Here is a 25,945-nt window from a genome sequence, read left to right as displayed (position 1 = left end):
GGCACTGTTCTAAGCCCTGATAAGGTGTCTTTTCTCAAGGAGCTTATCTTCTGGAATGGAGAGATAAATGTTAAAGCAGTAAGCAAAATAATTACAGATTGGCCTGTCTGCTCAGGCCTGGGTAACTTGGAGAGAGGACTGAAATGCAGGCCACGATCGAGTCACTTGTGCTTTTTTCTGCAAAACAGGAACATATGAATCTAGTTTTGGTGTTGCATTCTCTCATTGAGTTCGTCCTTCTCAGAGCTCATCATCTGATAGTATAACATTAGTAGTTTATAATATTAAACTGAGACATTAAAATTTACTGCCCTTTATATAATAGTATTTACTATATAACTGCTGTTTATTGAGTAGCTGATGTATGCTGTGCTGAGTGCTTTCTATGTATTAATCCATTAAATCCTTACAGCAACGCATTGGGGAACACAAGCCTCAGAGAGGTTAAGTAACTTGCTCAGGGTTGCAGAATGAATGAGCAGAAGAGCGAGGTTCTGAACCCAGGTAGTCTGGCTCCGGAGTTTCTCTCTTAACTATTTGGTTGTGTCGTTCGTATTTGAAGATGTCGCCCCAGATCCATGATGTGAACTTGCAGGGGCTTTCCTAATAGAACTACAGTACCTTACATTTTTATAAAGACTCAGATTTTCTGAGCCCAGTGACAGATTTTTATAGGGTGCATGGGAAGTGAATCCTGAATGCCTGAATGTGAACTGGGTGTTATTTGTTTTTTTCCCCAACAGGTCCTAATTTTGACTAGCAGGAAGAAAGCTCCCAACCTACTAGTTACTGAAGGATTATGATTCATCGGGTTCTTGTTGTGCCAGGTTTTCTGTATAAGACCATGATAAAGTCAGTTATGTTTCAGTAAAACCAGGAGTACCCTACTCTCCAACCAGTCTTAATCCTGGCCTCTTCTTATCCCATTAGGGGTTTCTTAAGCATTTTTGCTCCGCTGCAGGTTGTTGACCTGTCTTTTAAGCATTTTTGTTGTTGAAATAATTATATAGCTGTAATATTTTTTAAAGTTTAAATGGGAAGAAACCCTAGCCACGTCATTCTTGCCCAGAGGCTTCTAATTATGGTTATACATTAGAATTGCATTGGGAGCAATTTAAAAATACTGATGCCTGGGTGGGTTCCAGTTATACCATTATTCTTGTATTACTATTCTCATTTTTGCCTATTACCTTCTAGTCTTTGTCTACTATGTATTTTTTTATTTCCTTGCAGTAGCCATGTTAAAAAAAACCAGTCTGCTTGTTAGTTAAAAAAAATCCATCTCTAATAAAAAGTAAAAAAAAAAAAAAAATACAAAAAAAACCTCCATCTCTGTCTAAGAAAAACTTCACACACATAAAGTAGAAGTGAGAAGTGGATTGTTTTTCCAATTTAAAAATGTCTTTTCTAATTAAGGAAGTAAGGCATGTCCATTATAGAAAATTTGGGCAAGAGGGAGATTTTTGTACCTCAAAAGTAAATTGGTTTCTAGAGAAGCAATGTGAACCACAGAGTAAAGAATTCTGGGCAGATGTGAGACAGGCCCTCCTCACGGCCAGGCTGCTTAGACTTTGGAAGGATTGACAAGTGCCTTGGGTGACCTTCCCTCTGGATGAAATCCAGTGTCTCTGGGCAGGGGAGCAGGAGGCCTCTCTTTCCACGTTCAGTTTTTCCACGTGGATGAAATGTTTCCTTAAGCCTTGTGGCAACATTTTGGTCAGAAGTATGTCATGGGTTAGTATGAGTTTTTAGGGGAAGGTGAGAAACCATTCTTCTTGAAGGGTTTTTGCAGCACTGCTCCTAAGCAGAGATGCGAGAGCAGGAGTGGATGTGTTATCTGTTGAAATTGTTCATTTTGCTCCCCTCTCCCTCCCTGCTCTATATGCAGTGGTCTGACACCCCCCAAACGCAGCCGAGGGAAGCCAGCCCTGTCTCGAGTGCCCTTCCTTGAGGGTGTGAATGGAGACTCTGACTACAACGGCTCAGGTGAGGAGTGCTGTACGGGTGCATCTCGGGGGACCAGGCCTTCCAGAGAACTGGCTCTGTGGGCTGCAGCCAGACCCTGAGCTCCTCCAAAGCCAGGGGCACTGGGCAGGGAGATGGCCCTTCCTCCCAGGTCATTCATATTCTTTTTCTTTTTTAATTCATCTTATTTTGAATAAGTAACACATACCATGGTGACAAAAATCAGAAAGGTACACAAGGGTGCATAATGAAAAGCCAGTCCTGCCCTCTCTAGAATAGCCACTGTTAGCAGTTTCTTCTGTGTCTTTCCAGATGTAATCCATAAGTACACAAGCCAAAAAACTTTTGTGTATATTTAAAAGAGTGAGCAGAGAAGCCTAACATGCACATTTTTCTAAACCGTGCCTTTTTTCAGTCAATAACGTATCTTGGAGATTCTTCTTTGCTTTCTATTGTCTGCCTAATGCCCCATTACATAGGAGTGCTATCATTTACTTAGCTGGCCCTCTGCAGATGGCCATTTAGATTGTTTTCACTTAATTGTCATAATCAACGTTGCAGTGAGCAACCTTGTACAAAGATTATTTTGTATCCCTGGAGAGTATATCTATAGATATACTCTGTTGCTGTATTGAAGGAAGCATGCATTTGTAATTTTGATAGCTATTTCCAGTCTGCCCTCACAGGAGTAATATGATAGCCTGTGTCACTGAATTTCGCACATAACCCTGTAATTTCATGTGATCCAGTGCTTCCACCCCTTTCCTTTGTGAAACATTCTACTCCAGCAGGTCCAAACAGTAAAATATATGGATCTTATCTCCTGGGACTGAAGGAATAGAGGACAGGGCAGAGCCAAAGGGGAGGGAGGACTGGGTGGTGTTCAGGTGGAGCAGTGCACGGTGGGCTGTTCTCTGAGCACACCTCTGTCCAGCCCTCCCTTGTGGGGTGTGCACTCTGGATGCCCTGTCTTTGAAGCTTCCATCTAACACACAAGCTTTGGGCTTCTCCTCCCCTCTTTCTTTTTCCCAACTGTTTTATTTTCCCTTAGCATCAGTTTCTTTATCATGTGTGTGTTGATGAATGCATGCCTGCATGTTTCATTATTGTCTGTCAGTGCCCAGAAGGCAGGGCTTATGTCTAGGTTAATTTGTACAGCATCTAGTGTAAAGCTGGGAGCGGATTGGCACGTGCTTTGTGCTTCTGGTAGTGACATTTTATTCTTATTTTTAAAACCACATAATTATTAAAATAATGCCAAAGGAAATTTAAAAAGGAAACTGACCTTCCACTGTTCCATCACCTTAACACAATTATCCTCAGTTCTCTATATTGCCTTCTGTTTATTTCAGGCATGTTTTTAACAAAATGCTAATCCAAAACAAAATACATGCTTTTTTGTATTCTGCTTTTTTCAGTGTTATCTTCCAGTCAGTGCATTATAATTTACTTACTTATTTCATTGTTAGAATTTGGTTATTTCCAACTTTTAACATTGTACGTAATGTAGTGAACCCATATTTTTGTTCAGAAGCCTCATTCAAGTTATTTTCTAAGAATAAATTCCCACGGATGGCATTTACTGGAGCAGATTGTTCATATTTTTTTTCTTATGGCTCTTGGAATTTACTGCCAAATTATATTCTGAAAGGATTAGACTGGTCTGCAATTTCCTCAACAGTATATGTTTGCACCAGTTTCCCCACAGCCTGCCTCTTCAGTATTGGATTCTCCCTTTTTGTCGTTATTACTACTGATTCAATAGGTAGGAAATAAGACCTCATTATCAGTAATACACTTTATAAAAAATTACATGGGTGGTAGTGTTTCCTTAGGAACATAATTTCTACTGTGTGGAATTTGGGTCTTTTCCTTAGTTGAGTGTGGTCACCTCCTTGTTGCCAGTTTATAGGCTCAGAAGGGGAAGGGAGGTTCCTCTGTGTGTTCAGACATTTGTGAAGTACCCATGCTAGTGCATTAGGTGCAGAACAAAGTAAGCTGAAGAGATGTGGTGCCTGCCCCCGTCAGGACACCCAGGGTAAAGTTCTGACAAAACGGGTACAAAAAGAACCTGCAGACCTGCTTGGCTCTGCTGAATGCTGTGCAGCCAGATGACCTGGATAGCCAGGTGTGGCCGTGTCAGAAAAGAACTCATTCAGCAAGTAGTTTTACTGGGATGTCCATCCCAGGCATCTTTTTCCAATGAAGCCTCGCTCACAAGGCCCACCAGTCAGGGAGGCCCAGAGAGCAGTTTGTGGCTTTGCCAAGCTGGGTTATAGTCCTTCCTGGTGTCCTGGTGATGAAGCAGTTATATTTTTCCAAGGAACATCAACCTAGGGTTCTAGTTCAGAGGTCAGCAAACTGTAACCTATTGCCTGTTTTTGTAGGACCCATGAACTAAGAATGGTTTTTACATTTTCAAATTGAAAAGCTAAAGAAGAATGATATTTTGTAACACATGAAAATTACACAAAGTTCAGATTTCAGTGTCCAGAAATAAAGTTTTATGGAGACACAGCAATGCTTTATTCATTTACCAATTGTCCATGGCTGCTTTCATGCTACAGCAGCAGAGTTGAGTAGTTGTGGTGGAGACGATGTAGCCTGCAAAACCTAAAATATTTACTCTTTGGCCTTTTAAAGAACAAGTTTGCTGACTCCTGATCTAGTCTTAAGAACTAAGGAGAGGGTAGGGAAGAGGAAGGGTGGAGGGGATGTTGCTGACTCATTCCTGGGCTGCCCCAGTCAAATGGAGGCCCCAGGCATGCCTCCTGGGCACCATTCCAAGCCCCCTTGGGCACTGTCTCCTCCCCTCCCCCACCCCCAGGCAGAAGCCTCCTGATGCCCTTTGAAGATCGCGGAGACCTGGAGCCCCTGGAGCTGGTGTGGGCCAAGTGCCGAGGTTATCCCTCCTACCCCGCCTTGGTGAGTCTGCCCCACCCTCCTCCCTCCCCTGGCCCCTGCCTTGCCTTGGGGGCTTATCTGATTGGATCAAGCCAGCAGAGTGTGGTTGGGTGTCAGGGTGCCTTTAGCTGCAGAAGGGAGGGATGTTTTATTCCAGCTGGGGTGGGTCATACTAGCTAGGCTCCCTGCTTAGGGCACTTAAAATAGGTTGAAGTATGCAGACAGAGGCTAGGGCTCTTAGGGATTCAATAGCATATATTTATTTGCTAAATAAAAAAGTACTTATTATTATGCATAAAAGTAATACGTGTTCATTATAGAGAATTGTAAAAGCTGGTAAAAATGCTTAGGTGTTTTACTAAATCTGTCATGCTAAGTTCTTGAAATACTGAGGAAGGTATGCTTATTGTCATTTTATAGGGGAAAAAACTGAAGATCTATTTGCTACCCATGATCATCTAGCTATTAAGTGGCAGGGTTGGAATTTGAGCCCAAGGCTCAAAATATGTGATGTCAAAGCCTGTGTTCTGAGTCACTGAGTTCAAAATCACCCACAGTGCCATCTGTTCATAGATTACCTCTTGATGTATATGCTCAGCCCTTTTCTTTTCTGTTCAATGCATAAATATGCATAAACATAAGACCATACTCTGTTTGACCTCCCCTTCACTTAACAGCACACCATGAGCATGTGTCTTATGCCATTAAACATTCTTCATCAGTATCACTTTCATGACTGCATCATCTTCAGTCATATGCATGTACCTTATTTTAATCATTTCCTAGTTGGTCATTTAGATCATTTTGAATTTTTCATTATGATAAACAGCCAGCAGTAAGCATCATTGTAGCTTAACATTTGTGCACATCCATGATTATTTCTTTACAGTGAAGAAATCTTAGGAATGCCTTCTTGGCATCTATGCAAAGTTCTGATACAGATTGCCAAGTTGCCCCTTAGAACATTAGTTCTGGTTTATACTCCCACCTACAGTAGCTAAAATTTCCATTTTTCCATAGTAGCAGTAGCTAAAACTTGTATTTTTTACCACCTTGATTGTTATTTTTTAGGGCTCTTTCTGTATTGAGGAAGTAATGTCTATCTGGTCCTGAAAATACAGATTCTAACCTTCGGGGCATGTCAGAATCATCTGGGGGAATTTTTTAAACAATGCAGACACTGAGGCCCCATCTCAGAACTCTACCGGATTAGACTCTCTGAAGCCAGACCAAGGCATGAATATTTTTGTTTTTTTTTTATGAATATTTTTTTTAAAAACTTTGCAGATGATCTGCAGCGGGGGTTGAGAACCACCCTGCCAGCCTGTGCATGCACACAGCTCTGAGCCTCTCCCAGCTCATTTGTGTCTATGGCTCTTTCCATAGACAGGAGCCTCTTAAGGAAAGAGTGCAGGAGCTCTGATTCTTTTTGGACAGGTGAGGAAACTGTAGCTCCAAGAGGTTATATGACTTGCTGGAGTCCTACTGGAACCCATGCTGCCTGCCTCACCCCCTCCTTAGCAGCGAGAGAGCCACACTGTGATCCAGCACCGAGGAGCTTGGGCCTGGGGCTGCCTTCACGGGCTCTGTGTCCTTCTGTCGGTGAGACCCCAGTTTAGTTGTTAAAGAAGTGATTAAGACTATGCAGGGTTTTTTTTTTTGTTTTTTGTTTTAAATCTCACAATACAAAAAAAGCCAGTCTAAAACTAGTCTCTCTTTTTTTTCCTTTTTAATTATCTTCTTAATCATACATTTTTTTTCTGCGATTAAAGAAATTCAGCCGCCACCTGAATACAACCTGTGTTTTAATTTTGGTTTATGCTCTCCCAATCATTTTCCTCTGCATGCTTAAATATACTTGCACATATAGTGACCATACAGTTTTTAAATTTCTGAGGCTCTTGTTCTTTAAAAAAATGTTTTTGTTTTTCTGTAAAAATTATGTATCTACATTATAGAAGCTTTAAAGAAGAGAAAATCAACACAAACCCCAGCATTATGACATCATCTATAAGCATTTTGTGTTGTTGCTTCTATTTATTGTTTATATATTATAGCTGTAATAATAGTGTGTACACATTTATTATGTAATATGTTAAATGTTATCGCAAACTTATTTCCATGTTGTTTTACATCTACATAACATTTGAGTGAACGGACTATTATTTATTACTTTGGGATACATTTGCCTCTGTCTTTAAAAAGGGAGGAGAGCTTTCCTTAAGAGGCAGACTTGCCCATCTTGCTTCTGCCCTTGAGGGGACACTTTTTACTGTCTGCACCACTTTCCAAGCCAGGCACTATCCCCACTGCTGCTAATCGCGGAAGTTCAGGAAGGTTTGTCAGGTGGTTCTCATTAGGACCCTTAGCTTCAGTTCCAGGAGCAACAGAGAGGCTGGGAGTTAGAGTTTTCACTGAATCACACAGCTGGGGGCAGGGTAGGGGTGGTTCTTCCTTAGAGTAAACTCTTAACCAGAGCACCTGCTTTTAGCTGCTTATCTTGAGAAGGATGTGAGGAAGCTGGCAGACACCCAAAACTTAATAGAGCAATTTATTATTATGAGAAGAGGCCCCCTGGGACAGGGTATAGGAATTAAGATTGCTCCATCTCTGAAGAGAGCTGCTTCCTCCCTAAGTTTCCAAGTCTCCCTGGCCTTGGTGCACAGAGATTATCAGCCAGCTGCTCTGGAAACAGGGACTGTGTAAGAGGCAGTGGGCAGCAGAGGCTTAAGCCTTGTCCAGACATCTGGTTTTTAGCTTTTAGAAGCTGCATCTTTCTGTGCTTGGCATTTTCCTCTGTCAGCTAATACTTGTCAGCAGACTTAGGAGATTTGGTAACTTTGTCAGTGCTCCATAAAGCTGGAGAATTTTTATTGTGTTGATGCCACCAGGCATTTTGCTGAGGCCTTGCTTGCCCTTGTGGAGCATGCAGCCTCGAGGACTAATTCTTCAAGTGGCCCTTGTTTCCAACCACATCATTTTCCCCTCCTCAGCAACCCTTGAAGCTCAGTCTTTTGCCCTCTCTCTGATCTTACTGTGGAGGTGTTAAAATTGTATCTGGTCTATGCACCAGGAAGGATTATAGTCAGACAGGAAGGTGGTGGGTAACCTGGGGATGTTGAGGTAGAACTGAAGGGATGGGCCCTCTGGCTGATGCAGGACCTTCTTCACAGCTGTGGTGTCTAGGAAGCCCCTAAGAATTTGAAATGAATTACACAGGTTCTAAAGGGAGATTGGCAGGGGAAAAAAATGGTCTCCATTCCTCTCCCCTAAGGGACAATGGGAGGATGGGAGGAAGGCATTTGTCTATCTGGCCTGGACATCAGAGACACTCCACTCACTTCTGATAACCCCCCACCCTGGCTGCCCAGTACTTCTCTTTCAGCTTTGGGGCCTGACAGTTGACAACAAGCTCCCTTATCAGAAGGTGTGATTGGGAAGGGCTAAAGGATTAAGGCAATATCTGGGGAAACAGAGTAAAAATCTCTGTTTGGGGTACTGAAGGTCATTGGAAGAGGTCAGCCTCTCCATCACTGGGTAGTGGGCAAGGTCAATCCCCTGCATAGCTTTGCTGTGCGGTGGTTCAGAGGTTAGTCCTGCAGCACGGTTCACTGTTCACCCCATACACCCCCAGCTGAATGCTGTCTCCTTTCCTGCTTCCAGATCATCGATCCCAAGATGCCCCGGGAGGGCCTTCTGCACAATGGCGTCCCCATCCCTGTCCCCCCACTGGATGTGCTGAAGCTGGGAGAGCAGAAACAGGCCGAGGCTGGAGAGAAGCTCTTCCTTGTCCTCTTCTTTGACAACAAACGCACCTGGTGAGTGGGTGCTGCTGCTGGGAGGGTGCATCAGGATGCAGGCTGAGGGGCCCGACCGGGGGGCTGTTCTAATGCTGACGTGCTGGAGAGATACACAGAGGAGCTGTGGACTCAGCCACCCTTTCTCCACCCAGGTGAAGCTGAAGGGTTACCTGCCAGCAGCTAGTCTGCATTTGCCATGTTAATAGTAACTTAGTGTTACTAATAACACTGATTAATAGTGTTAATAGTAACTGAGGGGTATTGCAGACCAGATTCCTTGGGAAACACTCTGAAATGGAGATTTGTATTAGGAGGCTTATTGGGAAGAGGTGGGGGGTGCAGCATTGGGCAGAGGAAGAAGTTGAACTGAAGTGCACTTGCTGCGGAGGCCTCAGCTGATCCTCTTTGGAGCTCTGGAGCTGCGTGGCTCATTAGAGATGTCAGGGTTTGGGGTTGGGCCTCTGTACCCCATGTCAACCAGTCATTGAGTGCTGGCTGCCCCTGGGGAGGCAGGTGACGGTGGTGGGGGTGATTCCTGGAGAACCTGTAATCTGCCAGCACTCCCAGTGGCTAAGGGAGTGCATGTCTCAGTCCTGGGCGGAGAGTCCTGGGCAGTGCAGGATCCACCACAAGGGGCTTGTTTGCTCATGGTTGACAAACACCAGCAGGAGGATTCTTTCACCTCCACTTCTGTAGAATGAGGAGCTGGGACTAGCTAATAGCTATCATTTATTGAACATTTACTCCATTTCCTTATGCAAATTGCCTTACATGCATGATTTCATTTGATCCTCATTTAAATCTTCATTACTCCCCTCCCAATCCATTTTGCAGATGAGGAAGCTGAGGCTCAGAAAGCCAAGAACGCATAGCCAGAACTGGGATACAAACCAAGATCTGGCTCCAAAGGCTGGGCTCTTAGCCACATGTTAGATTCATCTAGGGATCTTTTTTTTTTTTATAAATTTATTTATTTTATTGGCTGTGTTGGGTCTTTTTTGCTGTGTGCGGGCTTTCTTTTTAGTTGCGGTGAGTGGGGGCTACTCTTCATGGTGGTGCGTGGCTTCTCTTGTTGCGGAGCACGGGCTCTAGGTGCGTGGGCTTCAGTAGTTGCAGCACATGGGCTCAATAGTTGTGGCTCACAGGCTCTAAAGCGCAGGCTCAGTAGTTGTGGCGCACAGGCTTAGTTGCTCCGCGGCATGTGGGATCTTCCTGGAGCAGGGATTGAACCCGTGTCCCCTGCATTTGCAGGCAGATTCTCAACCACTGTGCCACCTAGGAAGCCCCAGGGATCTTTTAAAAAATACCAGGGTGCAGGCCCTACCAGAGATCATTTCATCAGTTCTTGGCATCAGCTCCATTTCCTAGCCATAGCCCTGACTCCCCAAGGCAGGGAGAGGCCCAGAGCCTTCCAGATGGCTCAGCTAGTCTCCCTGGGGACACATGGGCTTCCCTCTGGCAACCTTCTAAGCCGAGTGAGTGTCTTGGGGCCCAGGTAAGGGCCTGGCTGCAAAATAAGCCCCTTGATGGCCTCCCGCCTGTGGCGTCCCAGTCTGACTCCCTCTGCCCTGCCCCCTCCTCCTGGCTTTGCAGGTTTTGGACAAGTGGGTCCAGAAGAGCCTCCTTTGGGACCCACCATGGTCCAGGCCTCTTACTGTGCTTGTATTTTAGGCAGTGGCTTCCGAGGGACAAAGTCCTGCCCCTGGGTGTGGAAGACACTGTGGACAAGCTCAAGATGCTAGAAGGCCGCAAGACCAGCATCCGCAAGTCAGTGCAGGTGGCCTATGACCGTGCGATGATCCACCTGAGCCGAGTGCGGGGGCCCCACTCCTTCGTCACCTCCAGCTACCTGTAAGGGCAGGCCTGGCCTGCATCTGCCTGCCCTGCCTCCGTCCTGTGGGGCACAGAGAAGCCTCTTCCTGCCCCAGCCAGATGTATGGCTGGTAGCTTCCCCCTTCCATGGCAGGCCAGGGACTGGGCTGTGTCCTCCCCAAGGGCAAGGCCCCAGTTTTGACTAACTGCATGGTTCCCCTGGTGGACCTGCTGTGTGCCAAAAACTCCCACCTGAGCTCCCTCAGGGCCTGGTCCATTGAAGAACCAGTTAGAAGTAGAAACAGCTGTGAGGCTTGGGCCCAGCCAAGGAGATAGACCTGGCCCCAGAAAGCAAGAGGTCTTGGGCTTTCTCAAGGGTGTGCCTGGCCCCCTCCAACCCATTCCCAACTAACTACACCTCAGGGTGAGCAAGGCTCTGACACTGACCCCAGAGGTGCTGTGGATACACTAGGGTCCCACGGGGAATCTCATGGAGCTCACCCTCTCTCTCCCTCCATCACCCCTCCTCACACCTGTTTCCTGTCCCATCTTTTGCACCTGTGCCCAGTCTCTTTCTTTTACCCCTTGTTCCTTTCCCGACTTTCTCTTGTGCCAAACTGACAGAAACCATCACCAAACTGATCTTTTTCTTTTTATGTCTCATTACCTTTGAGGCCAGCTGCTAGCCTACCACTTGGGTGACCCCTTCACCAGCACAGCTCTCCACCCCCTTATATGTGCTGCAGACAGACAGCTGAGGCCAGGCTGTGAGAGCTTGCCCCCTTGGATTGAGGCAGGGCCCCTCCTGCTCTCTTCTGTCTTGCAGAGAGTTGGGCTCAGGCTGGGCGGGTTCTCATCAGCAGACCAGGCTGCTGGTGCCAGTGTCCATCTGTGCACGTGGATTCTGAGGGTTGTTGTGGGTGAGACTGTGCCCTTTGGCTGGGTCTGCCCTTTCATCCCTCCTAGCCTCTCCTTGTGGGCTTTTCTTTTTCTGCACCTGCAGCCTCTAGCCTCTCTCTTTACCACCAGGGATGGCATGGGGCCTGCAGTCCAGCATTTTCCTGTCCTGCGCTCTGCCCTGTCCAGCCTCTGCTGCTCCGAACTCCAGGGAATGCAGCGCTTTTATTTCAAACCCTCTGTCCCCTTCCACCTTTTCCTTCATCCCCCTCTCCACCTTTACCTTCTCAAAAACAGAAGGGAAAAAAAAACTGTGAAATGGGAATGCTGACTGACAAACCAACACAACTTTCAGAGGCTTTGATGTCTGTTCTCTGGATGTTTCTTTTCACCTCTTAAGCACCAAAGTTGCAGGGCCAGGTTGCAGGCCACTGATCGCCATGTTGATTTTTAACCTGACGTTCTTTTTAATTGTCTTAAATTTTTCTTAGGGGAGTTTTGGACAAAACAAAGTCACTGGGGAGATCACTGCCATTTTTACACACTTGACTTTTTAAAAATACAACCAACAAACCGCCACGACTTCTTATACATTTGGGACATGAGCCAGAGTTTAAAAGGGAACCAACAAAACTCTCTATAATATAAAGGATGGGGTTTTGGATTTTGTACAATAATAAAACTACAATACAGCCTATGGCTAGGGAAGGACATAGTGTATATAATTGTAATATACTGTTCTAAATTATTCAGGCCTATAGTTTCCATTACTGGAGTCCTCCATTGTGTGGCTGAGTATTTTAAATGCACACAGTGTGGTTTATTTAAAGGAGCCAATGCGTACCCCCTCCCCAGGTAGTCGGTCGGCTGTGGACTCTGTGACCTTTGTCTCAACCTGTGTTGTAAGATCTCGGGGCTTTCTCTCTCTCTCTCTTTCTGTGTCTGTCTATCTCTTTCTTCCCCCCAACACTTTCTCTTTCTTAGTCTCTCTCACTCTTTTTTTTTTCAGTCTGTTTGAATCTTTCAGTCTCTCTCTGAGTCTCATATTTAAAACTGCTCTTTTAGAACGGGAAACGGCTCAGATCCTGCTGTGGCATGGGGCCTATGTGTCTCAGTCGCGTCTGCTGTGAAGCACACGATGCTCTATTTATTGTAGAAAGTGACTTTATTTGCTTTCTAGAATTGTTTATAACAGATGGTATAAGAGAGGTAATAAACAGAGAAAAGTCTATGCTTGTAAAGAATACAAAAGTTAATTTTACCTACTATAATATGACTGTCTTAAACTTATTTTCTCTCTGAGAAATAAATGTTCTGTTGGGCAGCAGTTGCTGTGTGTGTTTGATGTCGTCAATGGGGCCTGCCCTTCTCCTCCTGATCTTTGCAGCTTTCCCCCTCCTCAAGGGGCCAGGGGCCATTATGAATGGGATTGTCCAGCTGTCGCAGACTCCCAGCTGGAGAGGGCTCTGTCTGCCTGTCTGTCTCTTGGACCTGTGGGAGGGATGCAGGGATGGTTTCTGATGTTTTCTTCCCCAGTAGCACTGCCTTTTGGGAGCTGTGGAAGGTCCAGCCTACCTCCCACGCCTCGGCTGCCTGTGGCTTCATTCCTTTAGGAGAATCTGCTCGTGGTTCAGTGGGAGAAGTGGCCCTTTGGACATCTCGGGCGCCTGTTCACCAGGCTTGCGGGACTGGAGAGTCTAGGCTGCTCCCCCCTCCTTGGACATTACTGCCATCCGCCTTCTAGGGGAGTGGGGACACACAGGCAGAGCAGGAGCCTGACTCCTTTTAGAGCTGGAAGGGAGCCTTGAGCCTGCCTGGTCTTCATTTTGCAGATGTGGAAACGGATCAGCTAGATTAAAAATCTTGTCCAAAGTCAGCCAGCCAAGAAATGGTGACAGAATCCTGGGACAAGGAGCTAACCGAGGTTTTCCTTTACAGCGTTTCAAGGCTATGCTGGCCTGTTCTGTACCTCCCTCCTCTCTCTGGCACTGGCTCCAACATTTCTGGAAAGGGATATCTTGAGCAGAGGCAGGAGTATTCCCTGGGGCAAACTGCTTGGTTGTTCGGCCTAGGATAGCTTTTCCCTGACCCATGCTCTCTGGTTCTGCCTGGCTCCTGTGCTTGGCTGGGAGTTATGTGTCTCAGTGTGTGGCTGGAGGATACAGGAGTCTCCTGATCACTTCCTTCACAGGGCCTTTGAAATTCTTATCATTGAAGTCACTGAAGTGTAAAGGTTCTCAATCTGGTATAACATTAACAGAGTATCTCTAATGTACTGATAGTCCTTATATTACATGTTAGGGTACAAAGCTACACACTCCTAGTCCCAGGAAGCTAACAACCTGATTTATAAGACACATTGCAGACAACTCTGAAAAAGCTTCCAGAAGAATGAAGCAGTTAATTTAAGCTTTGAAAAATGGGGTTAAAAATATCTGTATATGAATTTATATATATTTTTTGGGGGGGGGGGGATTTTAATCTTTAATATCTAACATTATTGCTTTAGGACACGTTTTCCCTGAACCAGAAACAGAATTTGCTAATTACATAAAAATATGCACATAGAAAAAGCAGTTCTCCATTTTCCCAGGGAAAAAACAGTAATTTCTCGAATACTCAAGTGTTTTATTTTAATAATAAAGTCTTGGTTATCTCATTTATTAGCTCTGTAACATACACATTTAAATTAAACATTATTAGACAACCGTTACAATTTATAAATGTAAGGTGCCATTACTGAGTAAATAGATTCTCCTGTGAGGGGATGTGTCCCTTCTCCCACCCACTAACAAGGCAGCAATATGGTTAGTTTAATTTTATGAGTACAGGATCCATTGCTGCAAACGCTAGTTCTCATCTCCACCCTGTGCTTATCTGTGCACGTGTGTGAGCTGGTTAGATCGCACAGGCAACCTCTCTAAATTCAACAGCAAGATGAGCTGGACTTGGGCTTTTGGTGCAGTTGGGCCTTTGGTGCAGACTGGCCGAGTCTGTCTGAATCAAGTGATCTGACCTATCCTCGGTAGCAAGCACTCTTCGAACTGCTTCCTCAAAGGCTGCTGCAACATTCGTGGCATCTTTCGCACTTGTTTCAAAGTAAGGATAGTCGCCCTTGTCGCCCTGCACCAGGCTTGAGCTTCTACAGACACCTGCCGCTCGCTGATGTCGACCTCGTTACCCAGAATCACAAAAGGAAAGCTTTCAGGCTCTTCACATCTGCATGATACATGAATTCTTTCTTCCAGTTAGTCAAGTTCTGGAAGCTTTGAGAATCATCGATGCTAAAAGTAAGCAGGCAACAGTCAGAACCTGTGTAAAATGGCGTCCTCAGGCTTCTGAATCGCTCTTGACCGGCCGTGTCCCAAGTCTGCATGGTAACAAAATGTCCATCCACCCCCAAATCTTTATTTAAAAATTCCACACCTATTGTGTGGAAGAGCTGGGTATCGAACTTATTAATCACATATCTGTTCATTAGAGAACTCTTCCCAACTCCATCATCTCCAGGGAGAATTACTTTAAAAAGCGATGATTTTCCTGCCATTATTAATCTCAAGACCTCTGATTTCAGAACTGTTAATTGTTCAGTTCAAACATCATTATCTCTCGGGCTGTTGGGAAGATTCACTCGGATACGGACAACAGGGAAAGCGGTTCACCACTGTGCCAGGCTCATTATAGGAGTGCAGGGAGTTTCTCACGGCCAGACAGAGGAAGCCCGGGAGCTCCGGGCCGGCCTGTCCGGGTGCAGTGAAGAAAGAGAGAGGTTTGAGGACCCGGGGGTAAGGAGGCGCCGGTGGCACTGCCCGGGGTCTGACTCCAGTTGCTCCGGTCCAGCATCGAGGGAACAACATGGCGACGGGCCGGGGCGGGGCCCGGAGCCGAATTTATATTTTAAATTACAAAAGCAATTTGGAGGGAAATTACAAGCTCACCCTATAAAACATTTTGCAAATAAGGGAAAAATTACCAGATGAGTAGGATTTTAGCAGAGTAGGATAAAAAGAAGTCATTGTAAATAGATGAAGAATCTTAAAGGGCAGCCTCTGAGAGGTGTGGTGTGTATTCCAACTCCAGTGACTAACTGCTATTCCCTTTGACTGGAAGCCATTTAGCTAGTGAGGCAGTGTGTTGGGATTAACAGCCCTGTCACTCACTTGCTGTGTGACCTCAAGCATGGTACCGGACCTCTCTGAGGCTGATTTAATAGAGGACCCTGAAGCCAAGGTGAGGCGTTAGTATGTGGTAGGTGGTAGCATCCGTTGAAGGATTTGAATAGGGAAGATTGGAACTCAGCAACTAATTAGACATCAGAGTCAAAAAGGATTGTTATGGCAGGGTCTCTGGCTGGAGGGACCAGCAGTGGGTTCGAGGGTAAGGAGGAAGAGTTTAGTTTTTGATGAATTTATGTTGCCCACAGAACATCTGAGAAAAACCCCCAGCAAGCAGGTGGAACTGGACCTGGAGTTCCAGAGGAAGGTAGGAGCAGATGACAGAAATGTGGGGCCGCTGAAACCCATCAGGGAAATTAGGAGAATGGCCAAGGAGAGAGAGGGGGAAGAGCTGGGGAAAGCCCCTTATATTTAGAGGCTGGGGCTGGGGAACAGAGGATGAAGACAACGCCTTCAGAGGGGTCTAGTCCCCAGGGAGGGCCTGATGCAGACCGTGTCAAGCCCTAAGGATCATCTAGCCACCACCTCACCCGCCCGCCCAACTCATTTCACAGAGAGAGGCAGGTCAGGTGTGCTCAGCATCACAGAGCCAGAAGAGGCAGTGCTGGACCAGAACCCAGCACTTTCTACTCTTCACACTCACATATTCAGAGCCCTTGAGGTGAATAGAAGTTTCCTTAATTAATTTTATCAATGCCGTGATTAAAATTCATGGCCTCAAGTCTGAAATCTGTTACTGGAGCATGCGGGAGCATTCTGACTAGAAACAGAAAATCTCACTTTCCTAACAAGTTTAAAAATAATCATTAAAAGCATTTGCCAAAACACGGGTCAGCTAGGCCACTTTCATTAATGTAATAGTTGCCGTTAACACTTGAGTGTGAATTTGCCTTTTTGATAGGCTCTCCTGACTTGGCCAGGCTGTGAGCTTTGAGAGAAGAGGGGGTGAATGGTAGGACTGCTAGGCTCTGACACAGATGCTGAAGGGAAATTGAGTCTGGGGGCCTTGTCTGCCCTGGCTCTGCAGGCTCTCCACGGTATCTGCAGGGCAAGGAGGGTGAACATCTGGTCCTGCCAGCTGCAGCCAGTCTGGCCTTTACCAGGGACAAGGGAAGGAGGTCTTTGGAGGAGGAAAATGGTTTCTCCAAAAGATGGGGAAGAAGTTTCTGCCTCACTGTGTGGTGGGGAAGAGGGGCCAGGGAAGTGTGTGTCTGGGCCAGAGCTGGAGGGGAGCTCTGATAACCCTGGCTTTTGGGGGTTCTCTTCTGCTTGTCTTTTCTCTTAAAGGGTGGAAAGAAAAGATGAAGATATATTTGTTTATATTATGTATTGCATGCTCTATTATATATTATTTATATATTGCAATATAATTACATAAATATTAGTATTCTCTACAATTTTAATATTCTTAAGAGGGCCAGGACTCACAGGCTACATGTAGTAGAAAAAGCTAATTGTCCCCAAATTTCAGAAGGATTGTTGTGTTGTTATTTCAAAGAACATTGTGTCATTTGCTTGGCACCTGTAAGCTGGTTGGAAGTGGAGGGTTTCAGTCTAACTCCCCTCACTTCTCAGTGGCTGAGTTCCTTCCTCTTCCTTTCTGCTTTGTATTGGCCCCTTGGGGGAGCTGTAAAGATAGTTTGGGGGATGCAACGTTGATGGTTCCTGGTGGGCAAGAGTGTAGGATTCCTAGGGGCCCAGAGGAGGGCCTCCCCACCCACCCCAGCTTCCCAGTCCAGGGCACTCCCAAAGGATTTTATCTGAGCTGGTCACAAAAGAATATAAAATTTGTTCTTTGCTATCTAATTTGGGAAAATATTTTTTTTAAGTGCAAAGGAGAAAGTAAGACTGTTTTAATCACTTAGAAATAACCATTTCCACCATTTTAATGTAATTCCTTACAGTCTCATTTTTTCCTAGGTAGAGCATGTGTTTCAGTTTCTTGTACTGGGAAATGAGCTGATAGTTGTCTGCTGTCACTGCACAAGTTCTCAGCATGACTAGCACACAAGGCACAACAGCTCTTCTGCCCAAGTTTAACTTTTCCTCATTTGCTGAGTGTCATGACCTGGCCTATGCCAACCATTGCCTGTTGTTGCTGTTTGCTTGTTCCCTTCATGTTGCTAAGATGTCAGTAGACTCTAATGGTTCAAACTGAATGAGAGCTATAGTTCTTCATCCCAAGACCTTTTGCTATAGGGGGTACATTTCCATGGAAATAAGTCCTGGACCAAATTCCATCCCATGTTCAAACACTTATGAGCAAGGTGGTCCCCAAAAGGCCCTATACTTTCTTCTACAACTTGAGAATTTCCCGCTCTCTGTCCTCTGGTACAGCACCAGCACCTGGCATGAAAGGTCATTCCAAGGTGGACGCAACACTCTTTTGAGGGCAAAACCAGCAGGTAAGTAGGCCAGTGAAGAGGCCAGAGCAATGGAGCTTTAGGCCAAGAAACAATTTGCTGTTTTTGATATAACTTTACATACAGTAATTAAGATACACAAACTTTAATCTCTGTAAATTTTTACATTTGTGTCCATCTGTGAAACCACTACCCAGATCAAAATAGGGAACATTTCCAGTGCCCCAGAAAGTTCCTCATGTTCCATCCTAGTCAATAGCCACTCCTCCCCATCCCCAAGGGTAAACTACTATCCAGGATTCTATGACCCTAGATCAGCGTTGTCTTTTCTTGAACTTAATATAAATGGAATCAAACCGTGTGTGCACTTTTATATCTGGCTTCTCTCCTTCAACATCGTGTCTCTGGGCTCCATCCCTGTTATGCACGTAGCTGTAGCTTGTTTTGAGTAGTAATCTATTGTACAAATATACCACAGTGTGTTTATCTATCCTCCTGCTGGCGGACGTTGGGTTGTTTCCATGTTGAGCTGCCATAGTAACACTGCTGTGAACATTTTTGTACGTGTCATTTGGTGGACACAATGCTCATTTCTCTCCCCAGAGTAGAATTGCTAGGTCATGGGGGTGGGTGTGTGTTTAGCTTTAGTAGACTCTACCAAATAGTTTCCCATTGGTTGGATGATTTACAGTCTTGTAGCTGTGTATGGCAGTCCAGGTGCACCACATCCTTGCCAGCACGTAGTATTGTCAGCCCATGACGTTTGCTCTAGACCTGCTTGTTGAACGACTTCCACTAGGCTTCCAGCAAGGCTTCTTTCTTCCTTTACAACATTGCTCCCAAGGGAGAGTTATGAACTGCCAAGATGTTTTCAACTGGGGAACCCCCCATTAAGGGGATGGGTGAGGTGGGAGAGCTAATCCTGTCCTGTGTGGCACAGCCTTCTCTTAGCACCTACCTCGGTACCATGGTGCCACCCAGATCCTGCATGGCTCTTTGGGGAATAAGGAATTTCTTAGTTCAGAGTCACACAGTCCTCCCTGGCCCCTTCCTCCTTATCCTTGGCCATTGGGCTCTGGGGGACTGAGCCCAGCCTCAGGGGCCTCCTCTTTCATACAGATCCACACTGCCCATACGTCACTTCTCAGGCATCCTGGGTACAAGCAGGGTAGAAGGCACCCCCTGCACATTGTGTCCGAATCCTTTCTCGCCCACTGGCTGATATCTGAAATTCCATTAGCACTTCATACCTTTACCTCTCAAGGCCATGATCCTTGGCGACAAGCCTGTGACCCTGGTTTCCTTTGAGTTATTGATATCACAGCATGATAGAGAATGTGTGAGCAGGTCTTGAGGCTGTAGAGCAAAGGACACTGGGCCCTTGAGGGGAGGATTAAAGAGAGGATGAAAGGGGCCTATTTGCTTTTGGCTGACCTTGGTGACACAGATGCACATTTCAGAGCCATCAAGGATGAAGCCTCGCTGAAGCGACTTCAGAGGAATTGTGTAGATCACAGGTGGGTGAAGGTCTGCGATAAGACCGCAGGGTCAGGGGAAGAGACCTAGAGAGGGAGCATTGTTTGGAAACAAAGCTCTGGAAACAAAACATTGCAGAGCCCAAATTGATGTGGGCAGTCGTGTGAAGCTAGCCCTGTCCTTAGATGCAAGAGCGTGCTGGGATCTAGGCCAAGCTGTGGGATGAGGGTACAGGTTTCCCTGGGCTGTCCAGTGGGGCTTCTGGCTCCACGTGTGATTTTGGACACACCTGCAAGGTTTTGGAAGGTTTTGGTGGCCAGAGCCCTGCCATTCCTCCTCCTCCTGCCCCGTCCCTCCCTCCTCCCTTCCTCACACCCTCCCTTCGCTTTCTCCTTCCCCTCTCTGTCTCCCTCTCTCACTCTTCAAATTGTATTATATATTATTTTTAACTCCGATTGATTTAAATGATTCAAAAATTTAAAAATTTGGGAAAGTCTCCCTCCTTGTCCCCAGCCTCCTAGTTCCCCTCCCAGAGGCAACCGATTTTACCGGTTGCATATGTAACTTTCCAGAGGTGGTTCAATACCAGCGTATGTGTGTGCATGTGTGGGTGTGGGTGTGGGTGTGCGTGTCCCTTCTTTTATACAAATGGTAGCACACTGTTCACATTGGCCTAGGCCTCGTTTTTTAAAATTGTTTTTTACTAAATATTGATTACATATAAAATAGTAGTTATAATATATATATATACACATATATGTATGTATTTAAAAACCCACCATAATACAATCAGCCATCTGGTACCTACCACCTCTCCTAGACAAAGAAGCAGGGCCTTTAAAATCCTCTTTGTGGCCCTTCCCAGCCTCACCTTTTCCTCCCCTAAATGTCGTCCTAAATGGTATGCTTATCATGCCCTTTTTACCTTTATAGTCCTGCCATATGTTCATGTCACCATGCAATGTGTTGTGTAGTGTCTTACCTTTTTGGATTTTGGATAGAAGGAAGCATACTGCATGCAGTCTTCCACAGCTTGCCTGTATCCCACCCGTGATTAGATTAAAGGTTCTGAGGTTCAGTCATGTGATGCCAGTCATTTTCACTCTGGTATGGAATTTCATCGTATGAAGATATACAATTAATTTTTCATTGCACTGTTTAAGGACATTTGGGTTGCTTCCAATTTTTTGCTACTAGGATCAGCGCTGTTGTGAATGTTCTTAATCATTGCTCCTGGTGTCTATGTATGTTTTGGGGGTTCGTTGGGGTAAGGATTTCCGTGGGGCATTTGCAGGGGCCTAGGGAACACACATTGTCAACTGCAGTAGATAAAGGCAAACTGTTGCCCAGAGTGGTGGTGTCAGTTCACATACTTGCCAGCTGTTTGCTTCACTCCCTCACCGATTCTTGGAATTATCAGTTTTTTAAATTTTATAGGGACTTCCCTAGTGGCACAGCAGTTAAGAATCCTCCTGCCAATGCAGGGGACATGGGTTCGAGCCCTGATCCGGGAAGATCCCACATGCCGTGGAGCAACTAAACCCATGCGCCACAACTACTGAGCCCATGCACCGCCACTACTGAAGCCTGTGAGGCTAGAGCCCATGCTCCACAACAAGACAAGCCACCTCAATGAGAAGCCTGAGCGCTCCAGTGAAAAGTAGCCCCCGCTCACTGCAACTAGAGAAAGCCCAGGCGCAGCAACGAAGACCCAACGCAGCCAAAAATAAAATAAATAAATAAAATTTAAAAAAATAAAATAAAATTTTACAGACTGATACATGTGAGATCGTAACTCATTATGGTTTAAGTTTTTTATTTCCCTGATTATGCACATTGCATTTTTTTACTTGAAATATATTTTGGCGATTGTTCTATGTCAGAGCAGTTCTATGTCCTCCTTTCTTGGACTGGAGAGTGTTCCATCGTATGAAAATCTATTTAACCAGTTCCTTATGAAAATCTAGACATTGAGTTGGCTCCACTGTTTTACAGTCAATTCTGCAATGAATAGCTTTGTATAGAGATGGTAAAGTGTGTCTGTACATGAAGGAGTCTATATCTAGGTTTCTTACACAGGAACCTTCTGAGACGTTTAGGTGAAAATGGCAGATAGTTTTTACTCCCCTCTGGCCCTCCACCTGTCTGTTTCCAGCAAATTCCCTCAATTCCCCAAGTTCCCCAAGGGCACTCTATCTGTCCTGTCTTGTTCCATCGCCCCGTGCCTTTTCTCTCAGGTGCTGATGCTCCCCTTCCCCCTTCCCCTCTGGACCAACCCAGAACCAACCTGTTCACCCCTACACTCCCCCCCACCACACACAGATTCCTTAGGGACAGTCCTACCCTGGCATCTCCTTCCTATGACCCTCCCTATCTCAAGAATTAGCATATCCTAGGGGCTGGACGTTGCCTAGCCCTGAAGGAGAGGAAAGGAAAACTGACTGCAGCCCTTACAGAATGGATCGTCTCAAAGGGGGCGGGACAAGAGATACATAAAACAACCAGGAAGTCAGTCATAGGACAAATCCCAGCCCAGCACCTGTTGGCTGTGCTGCCCTGGCAAACCCTGGCCTCATTTCTTTATAAAAGGAGGACAGTAACACTTCTCTGGGGCTTAGATCGGAGTGGGGCCTGTGTTCACGCACTTGCAGGTCATAGCTTTCCTTGTCACCAAGGACACTTCTAATTCAAGGAAGCCACAATAATGACTATGGTAGACACAAGTTCAGGGTCTGAGCGCAATCCAGAGGAAGGGGAAGGAAGCCCAAACTGGCATGTCTGTTCACAAAGAGCTTTTCTTTATTCTGCTGTAGAGAACACATATTCTCTCTTTGGTGGGTGTTTAGGGGGCTTCTGAACTTACGCAGCTATAAAGCACGCTGCAGCGAACAGCCTTGCCCTCAGGTCGTCTGGCATGGGCAGGTACATCTGCTGGATGAGGCTCTAGAAGGGGAGCTGCTGGGTGCACTGGGCACCATTCAATATGTCCTCCCCGATTCTGCTCATAGACTCAACCATAAAGATACTTCTTCCTTCCATGATCAGACTCCCCTAGCGCTTTCTCCCATAGACTCTGGCTGTCTGGGTACATGTCCTGTCTTCTGGGTACTTCTGTGGGGAGGGAGCAGGCCAAATTCCATACCCCTGTGCCCAGCACACAGTAGGTGGGCACTCAACACAGATGACCTGAGTTACCATTTACCTTCATGGAACATTTCCTCATTTGGTCCTCAAAACAACCTTGTGTGGGCCTGGCGGAATGATCATCCCCACCTTACGTGTGGGTAAGCTGAGGCTCAGAGACACCCTGTTTTGCCCTTGGCCATACTTGGCCTCGGCCTCAGGCTAGGGCTCCTAACTCCCAGCACAGACTCACTACCCCCAGGCCACACTGCCTCCCAGTGGCTGTTGAAATGCAATTAGCCGAGCTAGGACCCTCGTCTAAGCCTTACTCTCTGGCTGTTCTTCTGTATACAGAAATACTAATGACCAGGGCCTTCAAAGCCTTATTCTCGTGTTTATTTGCCAACAAAGATTAGAAAGATTAGAATATCTAACCAACACTTTTTGAGTCCTCACACACTCCAGGCAACCTCTCTGCATATATTAGTTCATTTACTTCTCAGAAGCTTAAGGGGTAGTTGACATAATTATCCCCCTCATATAGATGAGGTTAAATGAGTGGGAAGTGGCAGAGTCGGGATTTAAACCCAAGCAGAGCCTGCTTTCTTAACTAGTCTATACCACTGGCTTGCAATCAATGGCTTTTAATATATGACACTAATAAATTGTCATTATAATATTATTTCAAGCCTCAGTTGGAATGATGGCTCTCTGCTTGGTATTTTAGGGATGACAGGAAGGTCCCTGGGGGAATTCCCTGGTGGTCCAGTGGTTAGAACTCCACGCTTTCACTGCTGAGGGCGTGGGTTCGATCCCTGGTTGGGGAATTAAGATCCCACAAGCCTCATGGAGCGGGGCCCACAGAAATAAACAAATAAATAAAGTGCTCATCCAAAAAATAAAATATAGTAAAAAACAAACAAACAAGAAAGAAAGGTGCTTCACCCATAACAAACTAAATACCGTCCCATCATTTTAGGGCTGTGTACAATTACACAAGTAGAGCTATATCCCTTAGGCTGACAGCTTTGATTCTTGATGAAACAAGATACTCCCAGGTCTTTCTCAACCTTTTAATGCTCAGGGCTGCTTTTCATGCCATGAACAGCTCTTTCCTTCTCTATAGTTCTTACAATAATATCAAAAGAGGTTTTCCTCAAATATAACATTAAATCACACTATTAAATGTGACTTTACAAACTCCTCCTCTCATCACTGTCCCTATTTTACAAATTATCTGAAGGCCTTAGCTCCTGTTACTGAACCTGGATTTGGGTCCATTTGCCTGACACACAGCAAAGCCAATCTACTCACACCAGGCTGTGGTGAAGAAAAGTACAGCATATATTGCTGTCACCGAGCAAGGAGAATGGACAGCTCATGCTCAAAAGATCCAAACTCCCAATGGCTTTCAGGGAAGGTTTTTTTTAAGGCAATATTAGGGGTGTGGATCACAGGGTGCCTGACTGGCTCATGGACATTCTTCTGGTTCGTTGGTGTGAGGTAACAGAGCGATGTTTTGGGAGCCAACATCATCAACCTTCTGGTCCCAACCAGCCTGGGATTCTACGAGCTGTAGTCACCCCTGGGGAGTGGGCGGTGGGTCTGGCCTCTGTAAAAACACTTTAGGAATGTGTGTCAGACCTCGTTATCTCCATCTTTCAGGGAACTGGGAGTTCAGGACCTCTGCTATGTGCCTGATTTATAGTCTAAATTGTTACCAGTTTCCCAGCTCAACAGCTATTCTTTGTTTCTGTGTGTTGGCATTTCCTAATCACTAACACTTGAGCCAGACTTTTGAGCCTGAAGGGAGGCCTGGAGCAAAGCCTTTTACTTCAAGAGGTGGGGCACACGGGAGAGGGGCTCATACACCCGAGAGGGTCCTAAAGCGTCCCACACAGTTTCACTCCCACCTCACTGCCTTCTGTCCAATTCGTCCTGCCTCCGCACTCGGTGCTTTCATCGTCACTTGCCCGATCCACCAATGCCCTGGGCTCCCTGCTCCTTGGCCTCCTCTCCCCCTGTGATCTCATCTGCCCTGGCTCACTACTCAGCCCCACACTCAGGCCCTCAGCCCTCTGAAGATCCCTTGTTCAAACCTCTTTCTAGCTCTTCTCTTCAAGCGTTTACTCCCACAGGCCCCATAGTCCACTGATCTCACCACTTTTCACTGCCCCCTTCACATCCCTCCTCCCCTCCTTTCCTGCCTCAAATCCGTGGTTAGTTATTACCACTCCTCTCTTGTCTACACGCTCCCCTCCTGTACCTCAAGCTTTCTAGACTGTACTCACTTGGCAAAACTCCAACCCAGTTAAATCCGTCTCTCGACCAGCTCCACGTGCCCCACCGTATACTTTATTTGTTTACTTTGCTTGCCTCTACCCCCATAGAATGTCAGTGCCACGAGGGCAGGGGCTGTGCCAAGGTCCACTGCTCTGTCCCAGCATCAGAAGAGTGCCTGGTGCACCATGGAGGCACATTTGGTGAAAATGCATGTTTGTTGGATGAATTTCTCTCAGTGTGGAGAAGGATCTGAGAGCTCGTTTATGGTGGTATCTGGGGGAAAAGCAGAGGATGGAAAGTCACACCTGTGTCTCAGGAGGAATAGAGGAGGGGGAGTGGGATGAGGAGGACAAGCAGGGAACTCCTCAGGTCTGCCAAAGGAGAATGCCGCTCCCTCTTCCTTCCTAGTTGACCCCTGTTCTGGGAGAAGATCTTGAAAGAGTTCTTCATTCTTGAGCCCGAATTACAGAATTCTAAACCTTTACTAAATTGTTGTTTCCTGCCAGTGTTGGTTACTTAAGGCTTCCGAGAGGATGTTTGAATAGCTGTGATTAGCAGAGAATCGAAGCCCAGGGAACAGAAGGATACGTGGGCGCTGGAAGCAGAGCCGGGACTCGAACCCAGGTGTCCTGCCCTGCAGTCCTGAGTCCTCTCCTACTGCCTGCTCTGCTGCCCCGCTCTGCTGTCACATGCTGTCATTTGCCCAATTGTCCTTACCCTTAAAAGAAGCAGAGAAAATGTTTTGTCTAATGCACACTGAACACTCATGAAAAATGCTGTGAAAGAGATTTGTTACCATTTCGGGTCCTTGGACTCTTTAACCTATAGAAATTGATAAGAGGCCAGACGAGGATGTCAGGCCAGGCTTTGCTGGGACTCGTGCTGCACCAAGAGGGAGCGGAAACAGGTAACGAGTTTCCCTCTCTCGCTTGCTCTCTTAGGAGGGTGGGCTGCTTCCTTAAATGGGGTGAGGGTGGGGGTGGATTGGTGGGTTGGGCCAGAGGGGTGCCTTAGGTGGTCTGCCCGCCCTCTTGGTGGTGCTGTGGGCAAGGATCATGCACAGCACTCCCCCTGCTTTTGCTCCTAGTGTTCCTGAGTCCAAGCTCGCTCTGCTCGAATGAATCAGAGACCAGGTGTAGAGGCAAGG

The 25,945-nt window shown here is 46.1% G+C and overlaps 1 protein-coding gene and 1 pseudogene across 3 annotated transcripts in view; one reads left to right on the top strand and one right to left on the bottom strand.

The window, feature by feature from the left end:
* BRPF3 (bromodomain and PHD finger containing 3) overlaps positions 1-11,157 on the top strand; it is a 33,154-nt gene extending 21,997 nt beyond the window's left edge. Inside the window, exons 10-13 of one of the 3 annotated variants that reach the window (XM_057699430.1) lie at positions 1,889-1,986; positions 4,793-4,890; positions 8,533-8,687; positions 10,341-11,157. In XM_057699430.1, coding sequence (XP_057555413.1) covers positions 1,889-1,986; positions 4,793-4,890; positions 8,533-8,687; positions 10,341-10,524 — 535 coding nt within the window. In that variant the 3' untranslated portion in view covers positions 10,525-11,157. The other 2 variants (XM_057699431.1, XR_009048045.1) reach the window with 2 other exon arrangements.
* Positions 11,158-14,165: 3,008 nt separating this feature from the next.
* LOC130831922 (ras-related protein Rab-9A-like) lies at positions 14,166-14,925 on the bottom strand (annotated as a pseudogene).
* Positions 14,926-25,945: the final 11,020 nt, after the last annotated feature.

Source organism: Hippopotamus amphibius, chromosome 11 (assembly GCF_030028045.1).
Source record: "Hippopotamus amphibius kiboko isolate mHipAmp2 chromosome 11, mHipAmp2.hap2, whole genome shotgun sequence".
In the NCBI taxonomy this organism is placed as follows: Eukaryota; Metazoa; Chordata; class Mammalia; order Artiodactyla; family Hippopotamidae; genus Hippopotamus; species Hippopotamus amphibius.
Note: the sequence above shows the minus strand (reverse complement) of the source record. Positions and strands in the feature narration are given on the sequence as shown.